The 15,767-nt window shown below is 25.1% G+C and overlaps 1 protein-coding gene across 1 annotated transcript in view; it reads right to left on the reverse strand.

The window, feature by feature from the left end:
• Nucleotides 1-15,767, reverse strand: part of LOC100206524 (uncharacterized) — a 54,129-nt gene that overhangs the window by 17,974 nt on the left and 20,388 nt on the right. Inside the window, exons 9-17 of the mRNA XM_065811416.1 lie at nt 15,273-15,528; nt 14,779-14,998; nt 14,256-14,565; nt 13,721-13,875; nt 7,749-7,811; nt 2,614-2,749; nt 1,175-1,308; nt 963-1,034; nt 778-876 (exon numbers count right to left, since the gene is read on the reverse strand). Coding sequence (XP_065667488.1) covers nt 778-876; nt 963-1,034; nt 1,175-1,308; nt 2,614-2,749; nt 7,749-7,811; nt 13,721-13,875; nt 14,256-14,565; nt 14,779-14,998; nt 15,273-15,528 — 1,445 coding nt within the window. The remainder of the gene's footprint in view (nt 1-777; nt 877-962; nt 1,035-1,174; nt 1,309-2,613; nt 2,750-7,748; nt 7,812-13,720; nt 13,876-14,255; nt 14,566-14,778; nt 14,999-15,272; nt 15,529-15,767) is intronic.

Raw genomic sequence — 15,767 nt, forward strand, 5'->3', positions numbered from 1 at the left:
AAATAAAAATAAAACTCATTTCCTGTAATAACATCAAACAGCCTCTATGAATTAATGTGGAATATGGCTAAATTTTTATTACATGCCTCAACCCTATCCTTTTCGATTGGTTAACTTATGTTGTATGAAATATGATGCTACTTTTTTTTCAACAAGTACTTAAAATGGTCATAAAATTTCAACAAGTACTTAAAATGGTCATAACTACATATAGTTTAAAAAAATATGTGAATATTTCATTATTTCCTGCCTTATTGTACTAATGAGGTTATTTGTTATTGCACTGATGAGGTTATTTTCAACTGACGTAAGTCATTACTCACTAATCATTATTACAAAAGAGATTTTTTGAATTTTATAAATAATATAAACCATAAATTTTTTATCATGAACTCTACCTTTTCATAAATTTTTGTAGGTTTTTCATAGGTTTAGAAATCACACAAAACTTCTATGAATAAATTCTTTGATAAATATGACTCTTGTTATTACGTTAACGAAATACTTTTAAAGTTTTTTTGAAAAAATTTGTATAAAAATATTAAAATCCAAAGAAAAAAACTTCTTTACACACAATGAATACTAATAACGTAGATGATAATATGCACCAAAAAGAAAAGATTAAAAAGTTAAAAAGAGAGATTACAGAATTAAATGTAACATGTAGCCTTAAACTAACTTTATCAACAACAACAAAATTTGTAAACAAATTTTTTGACTCAAAAATGATTACAAAAATTAATGATAATCAACATAAAGTAAAAAAAATTCTCTTACTGGAATCTCTTGCAACAGCTCCTCTGGAGGAAGGCTTTCAATGACATGCATAAGACGTTTTCGATGACCATGATTTACAATACCAATACTAATTAAATCCTATAATTAAAAATACCATTAATTTAAAACTGTAAACAAAATAAATTTAAAATAGAAAAATAAAAGAACTAAAAATAATTTACAACCTTTTCTTTTATACATCCAGCTATAAATGAAACATTGTCGTAACCATGGTTTTTAAAGTTGTCAATATAACACTAAAATAAAAAACTATTAAAATTTGAACTTAAAAAATTTTTATACTTAAATGTAAAAAATAGTAGAAACAAAATAGATATAATTAAAAAAAATAGATGGATAAAAAAATTATTTAACATAGAAACAGCTATAAACATACTTTATATTCAGAAGGTAACCAATCTTCAACAAGTGATGATGAACGTAAATGAGGCATGGATCCAGAAAACTTAACACCTTTATCTTTTGGTTGACCAGGAAATCGAAACTTTTTTATAGGCTTCGATTTAAATTCTATAAATTGATACTTTATTATTTTATGTACCATACACTTGTAAAAGTAGAAACATTGACTTTTATAGTAATCTATATTAAGTAACTTATAAAACAATGAAAATCAAGATAAGAAACTTTAAACTTAACCAGTTAAATTCAATAATAATTATATTTATTAACTAAAGAAATAATAATAAATGAAACAACTCTTAACAACTTTTTTTTTATTTGTGTTTTTTTGAGTAAGCTTTTCTAAAGAAAAAGTTTTAAAAATTCCACCATTCCAACATTCAGTATCCATCCACAGTACACTTGAAGCAACAACAAATACTTGTCTACAGTGTAAATCATCACAATATAGTTATTTTACTGTTATTTTATATTTAGACAAAGTGATTAACTGTACTAACTTACAATTAGTAAGTGCTTACTGTTCGAAATATGTACTAACATAAATTGACAACATCCTTATAATTGTTGAGATATACATATTCTGAAACACAATCTGAATATGTATATCTAAACCTCTGTGTTAATGCGATATGAGCATTTTTGTTATTAATATGACTTAATTTTTTGTTAAATAAGTATAAAAAATTTATTTATTATATATTTATCTCAACCATTAAAGCTAAAACTTTTAATAGTAAAAATTTATTACTTTTATTTCCTAAAACCAAATATTGTTCAAAATATGTGAAATTCGTATCATTAAGTTAACTGGTGATCCCACCATGCTGCCTTGAACAAAATCAATCCTAAAATAAAACCAATCCTGCTGGCGCAGAAAAAAAAGTTTAAATTTTATGGTTCTCTTCTTCTTTTTTCCTACCAGCTTCACCATTAATCTGTCAAAATGGAAGTAAAGGCTGTTGCTCTGATCTGACCTTTTGCGCATTTTTAGACAGACAAGCTTTTTAAAAAAAGTAATACTGTTGCTCTGTTCTGACCTTTTGCGTATAATTGGACAGACATTTTAAAAAAAGTAATTAGAATTAATATTAGAGATTAAATATTACAAATTAATTTCAAAATTAGTTTTTTATTCACCTTGTTTCATATATAAAAACTTACAACTTGAAAATAGACATTTTATTTTCAAACAAATAACACTTAACATTTTTAAAATTAATATAACAACTAAAATTTAAAAATTAAAACATTTAAAAACTTAATTAAAATATTTAATAACTACTTTTAATTCTATGTGATTTTAATTTTTCCATCTAATAGAAAATTCAAGTAGAAGTTATAAATTTAATAAGTTAAAAAGCTTTAAAAGAATAGAAAAAAAATAATTTAAGTTAACAAAAAAAAGTTGACCTTCAGTCTTGGTTTTTAAAATAGATTTTTTTTCCGGTTGGTCATAATCTTTTTTAATCTGCACAACCTGAGTGTAGTCAATTTTTTCTTTATTTGAATCGTCAGATAAAATCTCATCCTCTTGTATTTCTAATATCTTAATAATAATTTTTTTTTAATTAAAACAAATTCAAGTTCTACAAAGTAATTAACATACTCTATATTCTGTGAGTTGCATATATACAGATTTATTTATTACAAGTATATATATATATATATATATATATATATATATATATATATATATATATATATATATATATATGTATGTATATATACAACCCTTAGATGTTGTCCGAAAGTTTTTTCCATATTTTGTTGACAAAAAGTAAAAATTAAAATGCAAGACCGGAATTATTTTTTTTTATTAATTGATAGACTGCCTGCCCCAACCAAACCCTCAGTCGATGTAGCAACAGTCCCTTGCGGGTCAGGCTAAAAGATAGTAGATGCAGCAGCACTCCCTTGCGGGTCAGGCTATTTGTCAGTCGATGTAGCAGCACTCCCTTGCTAGTCAGGCTATTTGTCAGTCGATGTAGCAGCACTCCCTTGCGAGTCAGGCTATAAGATAGTCGATGTAGCAACACTCCGCGCATGATTTACAGTAAAAAAAAATAAAAATAAAAATATTTTATTAAAATAATTAAATTTGCGTTTTTGTGGTTTTTTTTAAAAAACGATTTATTTGTAATTAAATTAATGGTTTTTACTTTCGTCCAACACGTAAATGTTGGACGAAAGTCAAAAGTAATTAAAAGTGACGTATGTGTTGGCGTAAGAATCACTTTTTTCCTTCCGCTCTTCCCAAAGACAACAAACTATAGATCTCTCTCTATATATATATATATATGTATGTATATATATGTATATATAAAGCGCTCGCTTCATAAGCGAGAGGTTCCGAGTTCGATCCCCACCACGTCCCTGGTAGTACCGCGCTCAACTTGTTTCTCCGCGCAGCGGCCTTGTTCGTCAAAGTTCGTGTTTCAGAGTTATAGAGTTGAGAGAGGGTTATAACCACTATTAAGTAACCTCCTCGTCTGTAGTGGCCTTCTCGGCCTTGAGGAGGTGAATAACAAAAAAAAAAAAAACAAAAAAAAAAAAAATATATATATATATATATATATATATATAAATATATATATATATATATATATAAATATATATATATATATATATATATATATATATATATATATATATATATATATATATATATATATATATATATATATATATATATATATATATATATATATATATATATATATAGACCAGAAAAAGTTTAAAAACTTGAAGGTTTTTTTTAAATAATAGATTGCTTGCCTAAACTAAACGATGTAGCAACACTTCCTTGTAGCAGCTAGTAAGCGATATATATATATATATATATATATATATATATATATACATATATATATATATATATATATATATATATATATATATATATATATATATATATATATATATATATATATATATATATATATATAGAACCCTTAGATGTTGTCCGAAAGTTTTTTCCATATTTTGTTGACAAAAAGTAAAAATTAAAATGTAAGACCGGAATTTTTTTTTTTATTAATTGATAGACTGCCTGCCCCAACCAAACCCTCAGTCGATGTAGCAGCACTCCGTTGCGACTCAGGCTATTTGTCAGTCGATATAGCAGCACTCCCTTGCGAGTCAGGCTATTTGTCAGTCAATGTAGCAGCACTCCCTTGCGAGTCAGGCTATTTGTCAGTCGATGTAGCAGCACTCCCTTGCGAGTCAGGCTATAAGATAGTCGATGTAGCAACACACCGCGCATGATTTACAGTAAAAAAAATAAAAATAAAAACATTTTATTAAAAAAAATAAAAATAAAAACATTGTTTATATTGTTAAAAACATTCAGAATGTTTTAAAAACATTTAGAATGTTTTTAAAAACATTCTGGTCAATTAAATTTGCGTTTTTGTGGTTTTTTTATATAACAATTAATTTGTAATTAAATTAATGGTTTTGACTTTCGTCCAACACGAAAATGTTGGACGAAAGTCAAAAGTAATTAAAAGTGACGTATGTGTTGGCGTAAGAATCACTTTTTTCCTTCCGCTCTTCCCAAAGCCAACAAACTATAGATCTATATATATATATATATATATATATATATATATATATATATATATATATATATATATATATATATATATATATATATATATATTTATATATATATATATATATATATATATATATATATATATATATATATATATATATATATATATATATATATATATATATATATATATATATATATATATATATATATATATATATATATATATATATATATATATATATATATATATATATATATAGACCAGAAAAAGTTTAAAAACTTGAAGGTTTTTTTAAAATGATAGATTGCTTGCCTAAACTAAACGATGTAGCAACACTTCCTTGTAGCAGCTAGTAAGCGATATATATATATATATATATATATATATATATATATATATATATATATATATATAGACCAGAAAAAGTTTGAAGGTTTTTTTTTTTAGAATTAAAAAAGGCAGATATTTGACCGGGACCAGGGCTGGGTTTGATAAACCATAGCTAGGGCCACGGTAATTCCAGTTATATTTATAAATACAGAAAAACACCCACAGCTTAGTTTTTTGCCAGAATACCCACAACATATTGTGAGTATTTTGGCAAAAAAAGGTGGATTAAATACTCTTGTTAAAAAAATCAATCATTTAAGTTTTCTTCCAATTTGAAACTTTTATAATCTTATTAAATTGCATTTGGTGTTGACATTTAATTATTACCATAATGTTAAGTGTTTAAGGAAATATTTATAGCTTTTATTCTTTTAATTTAAAAGCTTTTAGCCTAAATAAAACACCCGTTTTATGAGTTAACATTAAATGTAATTTTATAACCAGAGAAAAGCTTTTCTCTGGTTATAAAAAGAAAGCATTGTTTTTGAGATTATTTCTGAGATTTTGTTTTTCTGTGATTATAGATTAGTTTATTATGAAGATGTTTTATTCAACTTGTAGTTTGCCAGTTTGTAGAGTGTTGTAAACTTTACAATACTGCATCTTTAAGTTAAAAATGCCAATTTTTGACTTAACATTTTTTTTCAGTATACTCACGATATACACTTCAATGAACCAGGTCAGAACACTCAAAATAGGAAAGTATCACCAAATATTTTGCAGCCAAATATTTGATGCTTCGGTCGAGCGCCTAGCCAAATATTCATTATTAAGCAAAACCATTATCCGTGACATCTCTAGTTATAATAGTACATGTTTTTATTTTTAAACGAACAAGTAAAAACAAAAGATTGGAAAGTTAAATCAAATGAAAATTTAAAAGGATTTTAAGATTCACTCAACTAAATCAACTTTTAGTCAATTAGTAGGAAGTCTATAGTCAATTAAATTGACTATTTATCTTTTCTTAGTTGACTAATTTTTACTTTCGACTAGTCGACTTTTAGTCGATTTAGTCAAAGTCGATAACAACACTAACAGTAACATTATCTTTTTTTTATTTATTATTAATTTAGTTAAAGTCTAATGAACTTGGATCATCTTTACTTTTTAGACTCTTTTTTCATTTCCAATCCTACTTTTTTGTGGCAACTCAATAACCTATTTTTTATTTTTATACTATTCATAACTAAATATACTATTCTCAACTGAAAATTATGCATTTGTGTACAAAAGTATGATGTAAAAATACACTACAACTTATAATATTTAAAGTAATACCAAAGTCAAAATTACAAAAACAAATTTGTTGATAACAAATTTGTTTTTTTTGAGTAATTATTTTAATTTGAGATTGTTATTTAATTTCAAATTAAAATAACTAAATAACAATAACAAAAAATTAAACAGATTCTGCAAACAACAAACGAAATGAAACAATAAACAAAATATCAACAAAAAAAAAGTTGACAAAATACTTTAAGTTAGTTGTACTTGACTTTTTTGGGTTGTTTTGGTTAAAATTTAAATACTGTTGATAAGATTCTGTCAGTATGTAACCTATTATTAATTAATAGAAAAAATATTGAAATAAATATCAATGTGCTTTTTAAAACTATATATATTTTTACAATATTTGTGCTTTCCGTGTTACTTGTCAAAACAAGTAATCTTCGAACTATTTATTACTTAGTAATATATAATTAATGACCAGTTTAGATTCTTTTTTTTTAAACTGTTAAAATATATATAATAATATGGCTTTCTGAAAAAGGAGAAAAAAGAATAACAAAAAAAAAGATTGCTGTCCCATTCCAAACTTTCAACTGATGTAGTGGTACTCCTTTGCAATAGTAGGCTATAAGATTGTTGATGTATAAATGAAATATTTTTTAAATTAAAGCAAAAATGCAAACTTAATTAACTTGAATATTTTTTTAATGTTTTATACTGTTTTTATTTTTTTAATGTTTTATACTGTTTTTATTTTTCGATTTCACTTATTTCATTTTATTTTTTTTAAGCTTACATACATAGACTGAAATAGGTAGAACATGCAGGGAGTGTACATAAATCAACTGACAAATAGGAAGAACATGCAAGGAGTGGTGCTACATTAACTGAAAGAGGTAGAAGATTCAAGGTGTGCCTATACATTGACTTGAGGTTTTGGTTAGAGCATGCAATCTTTTTATTAGGACAAAAGTTTTTTTATATGTCAGCTAAATATCGTAAAACTTTTGCCCAACTACGGGTTGTGTATATATATATATATACAAATATATATATATATATATATATATATATATATATATATATATATATATATATATACATGTACGCATATATACATACATACATATATATATATACATATATATATACGCATATATACATATATATATATATACATATATATATATATATATATATATATATATATATAATATATATATATATATATATATATATGTATATATATATATATATTTATATATATATATATATATATATATATATATATATATATATATATATATATATATATATATATATATATATATATAGGTCATAATCTTTTTTAATATGCACAACCTGAGTGTCTTCCATTTTGTCATCATCTGGATCCTCTGTCTCATCTTCTTGCGTTTCTGATGTCTTGATAATTAAAAAAAATTTAAATTAGAAAAAAAAGTCTAAATTCTATAAAAAAAATAAATAAAAATAAAAATATATATATATATACAATGAATATATATTTATATATATAAATATATATTATACTATATATACATTTATTAACTTGTTTCTCTGCGCAGCGGCCTTGTTCATCAAGGTTCGTGTTTCAGAGTTATAGGGTTGAGAGAGGGTTATAACCACAATTAATTAGCCTCCTCATCTGTAGTGGCCTTCTTGGCCTTGGGGAGGTGAATTAACAAAAAAAAAAAAAAAATTATAAATTATATATATAAATATATAAATTTATGTATTTATTTTTTATAGAATTTTGTATAAATCTTTGTTTATACATTTTTGTATATGTCTATATATTTTTCTGTGTTACAAACATATACATTTGTATGTATATATCTACATGTATATACATTAAAGTTTCCCAAAAAAATATCCATCTGTTATGATTCATCTAGTCCACAATTGCAAGATATATAAAAGTTGTTATATCCACATGAAAATGTGGATATAACAACTTTTTCCGAATTTTTACTTTCACTTTTGTAATAATTGTTATGAAAAAAGCAGTTGTTAAAATCATACAGAAAGATTAATTAAAAAAGCTTTAAAATGTTTATAAATTTCTGTAATATATTTAATTGTTAAATATTTTAAACTCAAAAGTACAAAAGTGTTTACAATATCAATTTTTATTTGTTTTTAACATGGAATGTTCGAAAAAAATAATGAATATTTTTTTAAAAAATAAGAGCAACTAATAATGATCTAGAAGAAATTGAAAATGATCTAGAGTTCTTTAAAGACCAGATGAAGGAAAAGAAAATGTTTATTGAGGAAAAAGATGACTCAGCTTACAGAAACTGAAAAAAGGAGACTCAGACTTCTAACCATAGAAAAACAAAAAGAAATTCATAGAGTTCGATGAAGTCATGATAGTAGTATATCAAAATGTAGTGAAAATTTAGATGGATTTGAAACAGCCGACTGCATCTTTGACTCTTCAACAGATGATGAATTTTACAAAAAAACTTGTGAAGAAAAAAAAGAAGGTAATTGTGAACTACTACTTTATTTAAAATAATTTTTATTTATAATCAAGTGTTTATTTTATTTCCAGAATAATTAAATTTTTATAGAGGCATATTAACTCAACAACAAATTTAAATGAAGATTATATTTATTAGATGCTTTTAGATTAAAGAAAATGGCTAAATTAAAGGGAGGTTAAGTTTTATGATAAACAACTAAAATAATGGTACTGGAGCATGCCTGGCAATAGAACTAATAAAATTATTGGAATATTACGAGTGTGTTAATCAACTGTTTTCTTGCTGCTGCAATACAACCAGTAGTAATTCAGGAAAATATGCAGGAGCAATTCAATTGCTGATCGTAAAACTTAACCTCCCTTTAATTTGGTTGTTATGCAAGCATCACATATATGAGGCGCATGTCTCACTTCAAGGAAGTTCTCACAGGTTCCCATAGAGCATTGTAATTAAAGTTGATTCAGTGTTGTACACTCTTGCAAAAAATGCTCTAACTTTCTGTTCTAAAGCTTTGCTCAAAAATACTTTTGCAAGATGTGATTATAAAAACCTTTGTCAGGTTGTTGTTTTTTATCTTGGTGGAAATGTGAATATTTATAAATTCAACCAACCTGGCATTTGTCAAGAGGCACGTTTAATGGCCGACAGACTTTACCTCCTTACATTGGAAAAGACAAAAAATTTTGTTAAAATAATGACAGAAAAGGAAGAAAATGAGGTACAGAATGGAAATTTTTCTACTGTCATTCTTTATGCACCATGGTTTTTAAAAAGCTATGAGTCTTCAAAAGCACCTAAGAATGATCTTGATGCTTTCAGGACAAGTCTTAAAATATAAGAGCAATACAATGACCAGTTAAGATCTCTTGGTACCTAGCTACTCATCTTGTTGTGTTATATTCCTGCTCTTATATTCCAGATTGGGTATCCTCAAAATATTTCAGTTCTCGATTTCAAAATAATACTATCTCTACTGGTTGGTCCAGAGTCTTGGTATCTTTTTGAAATTATTGGTGATTCAAAAAGCAAAGTTGAACAATGGGTTTACAATAGAGTAAAATCTTGGGAGAATACTGAAAGTTTTCGTAAGTTTCATTTATTTGTTAAATATCTCTCTACTACTAACAACTGTGCTGAAAGAAACATCAAACTAATACAAGACAATGTGAAGGCATCCAAAAAGGAAGATCAGAAGCAAAATCATAGAATCAAATTACAGTAGAAATTAAAAAAGAAAAAAATTACAAGCCAAAATGCCAAAAGGTCAACTAAAAAAGATTATATTTTTATCAACTTAAAAGATTCTAACTGTTTTCTTATGCGTTTAATTTAATATGTTTTTTATATATTTAATTTAATAAAAATAGGTTTTTAACATTGTGATTTATTTTCTCTCTGTAACGGTTTTATACTATAAATTTACCAAAAGACAACACCTTAATCTATCTAGGTGATTTGAAGCATTTTTACAGGTCCCTAATATTATCAAAAAATAATTTTATAAAAAAAGTTCAAAATGATACTCTTTTTTAATGATAGGTAACATAAATACATGAAACAAATAATTTTTTATAACGTAAACTCATTTCTTTCTATATACACTTATTCAAATTTAATAGCTCCCAGATTATTAACCAGAAAAAATTAAGAAAAAAGACACTACTTTTCTTGACAGATATTTGTAGACAGATTTATAAAATATACCAACTAAATAAACCTGCCATGCATTTATATTTTTTTCTTATCAACAAAAAAACATTTTTTTTCTGGGATAAGAATGTTTTTTTAGGCCTGTATTGCAATGATGGTTTTATAATAAAATAAATCAGGGCCTCAACTTGAAAAAACCAAAAAAAAATTTACTAAAATTCAAAAACATTGGCTTCCAAATTAAAATAAACACTAATTTAATATTTTAATTTTCTTAATGTCACATTTATTCTTTCAGAAAATTTTTATAAACTTTATAAAAAACCTAATGATGAATTGTTGTATATTACTATAAATTCAAATCACTCCCCTTAAAACTTAAAGCAAACTCCTATTTCAATTAACAATAGACTAAATCAAAACTCTTTTAATGAAAATACTTTTAAATCTTCTGAATGTGTGCATGAAGGTGCTCTCAAAAAAAGAGAATTTAAAAATTTCAAGCTAAAATTTGAAACAAAAATTGCAAAAAAGCGAAATAGAAACATAATTTGTTTCAACAAGTATTAGAAAAGCGTTTTTAAAACTAATACAAGTCTAGAATTAAGTGATTGTAAATTGCTGGAATTAAGTGATTGGAAATATTACTGATCATTATACTCTTAGTTTATTAAAGACCGTGAACACTGTTTTAATTAAAAGGTCAATTTATCATATATCAAAAATGAAAAAACAAAACAATAAATTTACTACTGCAAAATTAAAAACAGTCAAAACTTACATATTTTAAATTATTGTTTGTTTAAACATGAGATAATTAAATTTTATTTTATATCAGATAATTTAAGAACTATAAATAAAAAAAGTTATAGGAAAAAATATTTATTACTAAAAAAGATCCAAAAAAATTGCGCAGTAACTTAAAAATCAACCAATAAAAAATTATACTAAATCAATTTTTGTTTTTGGGAAAAACTTTGTGGAATTATTTATTTAAAAATTTAAATGTTTCATACAATTAAATTAAAAATTAATTAATTGATAATAAATATAATAATAAAAAAGATGTATTTTAAAATAAGTTATTAGAGTTTTTTTGTTTTGTTTTGAAATAACTATAAAAAATTTAAATTAGTTTTTATATATTTTTAAACTCCTCTGTCCTTAAATTTGTATACATATCTGCTAAAGAGTTACGAGCATTTAACTTATAAGAAAATATTGAATAAGTTTTAAATAAGATATAAAAGTATTTAATATCTTATTTTGTGATTTCTTTTATTTAAAATACTTGATCACCGCTAAACTCCTTTAGGCTGATGTGATCGGCGGTTGTTTTTAACATTATATTGTACTGTATGCTTTATTTTTCTAGTTTTATCTGATGATTTTTAATAGTAATAAAAATAATAATGAAAATAATAGTAATAACATGGTTTTATAATGAGATTTAATATCATAATTCAAGATCAATATAAACATTTTTCATTGAATAACAACTATTGAGTTTATGAGCTATTAAGTGATAAAAACAGAGTTTTTATCACTCAATAGCTCATTTTTTAAAAAGCTAAAAATTCAAAGGCCAGAAGCATATCCAGATATCACAACTCGTGATCACTTAATTTGAGCCCTGTAATAGATAAGCATTTCCCTCCTTCTAATAAATTGCACACAATTTTTAACAGTAATACTATTAAAGTAAGTTATAGCTGTAAAAAAATATATTTGTTTTTCGTAACTTTGTAATTTTCTTTGATTTTGCAAAACCTTTCAACCTAGTTGACAACATTATTCTCATGCAAAAACTTGAGATTAGCGTACCATCCTGGTTATCATCCTAGATTGGAAAATGGCTTTCAAACCATAAACAAGAAGTTATATTTAACAACAAGTCTACTGAATGGACTATCGGGAGTGATACAAGGAAGTGTCCTTGGTCCTATTCTCTTTTTAATCTATGTACTAAATATAAACATCTCCTAACAGGTATTACCCACAAGAAATATGCAGATGATATCTGAGCTTACATAATTGGTAAAAATTCTTTCCTTCCACAAGATGTAGCAGACAGTATTCAATGATGGGGTGCAATGATAACAAAATGCTTCTTAACACACCCAAGTGGAAAGTTATTTATATTGGCCAAGGCGCAAAACCTGTCATAAAATTAAAGAACAAAGTTCTTTAACAAATACCTCAGCATCAACCTTTACTCAAATCTAAAATTTGAAAAACAATGGTTGAGCCTATTTTAATAATAAATCTGCTCCTTATCTTTTTGAGCAACTCAGAACATTTGGAGGATGGTCTAAACCTATGCTTATATCTGTTTACTGTGCCTATTGTGTCAGCCATTTTACCTACAATGCAATTGTCCTCACCTCCACAACCAATAAAAAAACTAAATCCAAGATGCAAGTTTTTCAATTGTCTCTTAAAAGCAACTATTATTGATCCTCATGATGCAACCAACTATGGTATCCTTCCAAAGAGGAACATCTTGATGCTGTATGCATCAGTACACTTAAACGCATACTAGGCATTCCAAACCATCTAACCACATTTAGCCTACACTTGAACAATTACTCACATTCCACTTTCAAATTCAACACTAGAATATTTAAACACATACCTACAAAAATTTATGAGACATGTAACGGCGCTATAAAATCTGGTGCTATTTCTACTCTATATTTATCTATATATACTCTATACATTACCTGAGAACACTCAAAACATTCTGGATACAACCCATCAAAATAATGTACTATTACTTTTTGTAAACTCAAATTTATATTTATTTCAATAAAAGATTTAAAAGATATATGCACACACATTAAATTTCAGCTTTAACTTTGTAACTAGTAATTGCTTCCGCAGTGAATATCACTTAGTCCAGATTTTACAGTGCAGTGTTTGGCATATAGAACACATTTTAACATCAAAACCAAAAGTTATTATTCTTGACTCTTAGCCCACATTTTATTATTAACTGCATTATTGATTTTACTCTGACTATTTTCATTATTATTAATAACTGTTGTAAATAATAATATTTGTATTAATAATTGTTTCATTGTATAATTTATATTAACACTTGTACTAGTTAGATATTTTTCAACTTTTTTCAAAATATAAGTAAAAATTAAAACAAAAACATAAAAAAAAAACCGGATTTGATTTATCTCCTTTTTCATTGTTCTTTGGTTGACCAACACGTAAGTGAGGTGGTATGCAACACCAAAATATACTTTTAAAATAGTATTTTATTTGATCAATTATTGATTTATCTCCAACCTGACTTTGAGATTTAACTTCTCTTGTCCCTTTATTTAAAAATACATTCAAATATACTTATTACGTTCTTTGTTTAAAAATATATTCAAATATTCTTATTATATCCTTTGTTAAAAAATATATTCAAATATACTTAATATATCCTTTGTCTAAATATATATTCAAATATACTCATTATATCCTTTGCTTAAAATATATTCAAATATACTCATTATATCCTTTGTTTAAAAATATATTCAAATATACTCATTATATCCTTTGCTTAAAATATATTCAAATATACTCATTATATCCTTTGCTTAAAATATATTCAAATATACTCATTATATCCTTTGTTTAAAAATATATTGAAATATTCTTATTATATTCTTTTCAGTATTTGAAAAAATAAAAACCCTAAAAAACTTACCCCAGCTTCTGTCTGTAAGATTACACACAGAGTATATAGTAAGAAGCAAATAACCTGATGGTAAACATAACAAGTACCAGATTCCATGGAAAACATATGCAGCTTCTGAACCATGTAATATTGCAGTTAAAATAAATATTGCTGATATAATAAACATATACCATGTTGATGGATTAAAAATGTATGGATTTCGTAAAATGTATGGATTTTGTGTTGTATTTGTTGGAGGAGCAGTAACATTTGTTATTTGGGTAGGTGGTGGAGGAGATGGGGTAGGTGGAGTAATGTATAATGCAACATCATCAACTATCTGAACAATAATATAATACAATTAGTGTTAAAAAACATAACTTTGTTACTTTAATAAACAAATGTAAAAAAACATTAACATAGTTCATTTTAAACTTAAGATATCATAAAGTTAAACATGGTATTACTAGGTATTAGGTATTACTAAATATATAGTATTTATAACTAATCAAAAGAAATAAAAATATAATCTATTAAATTAAAATTCTCCAACCTGACGAATAATTCCAACAATTGCAATAGACATTATTATTGCAAACATAAGTGTTAAAAGTTTCGAACACTTTAATTGAGTGTCTTGACTACAATATAAACAAACTAATGTATATAATACTGTTACAACTATTAACAGTATCAATACAACCACCATGTTGACAGTGTACGGATATGCATACTCAAGTCCACCAGCAACAACCATGAGAACTGTGGAAGGCCTAAAGTGAAATATGTTTTGAAAAAATTGCATAAATTAAAGCAACTAACTAGAATAATTAGGATTTGCTTAAAGATTCGTTATTTTAATATAAGTGCATTTATTAATACAGAAAAGATAAAAATATAGCTGTAAAAGATTTTGATTAGAAAATGTTTTAAAAAAATAAAAGAGTTTAAAAAGCAAGTAAAAATTCAAATTAATTTTAGTAATTTGAACTTTTTTTTTTTCTTTCTCATTACTATTTTTTTATACAGGTAAAAACAAAAACCTACCCAATAACACTTGAAACTAGTAAAACTCCTTGGTAGGCAATAAAAAATAAATTAATAGCATTGTTATTTTCACGTAGTCTTTTCTGCTCATTAATAACAACCATAGAATTTGCAAGTGTTGATGGACCCCATCTACGTCTTTGTTTAAAAAATTCATCAAAGTTATCTGGACAATAAGTTGAATTTTCAGCAGTAGCACAATATTCCAACTTCCAGCCTGCTTCTATCATTAATGTACAGAACCAACGATCCTCACCTATGAACAAATTGTTAAGTGTTTTTATATTGTAATAAAATCAGTAAACTGTAAAAATGCAAAAAAAAAAAGATTATTTGTACAATTATTATTAAACCATTATAGCTATTATTACAATTTGCATATTAATATTTTTTATTGTTATTTTTGCAATGTCATTGTTATTATCGCAACATTCAATTCAACTAAACGTTATTTTGGAATAGCTATTGTTACGAGCAATTTTTATAACATTTTAA

Source organism: Hydra vulgaris, chromosome 12, assembly GCF_038396675.1.
Source record: "Hydra vulgaris chromosome 12, alternate assembly HydraT2T_AEP".
Taxonomy (NCBI): Eukaryota; Metazoa; Cnidaria; class Hydrozoa; order Anthoathecata; family Hydridae; genus Hydra; species Hydra vulgaris.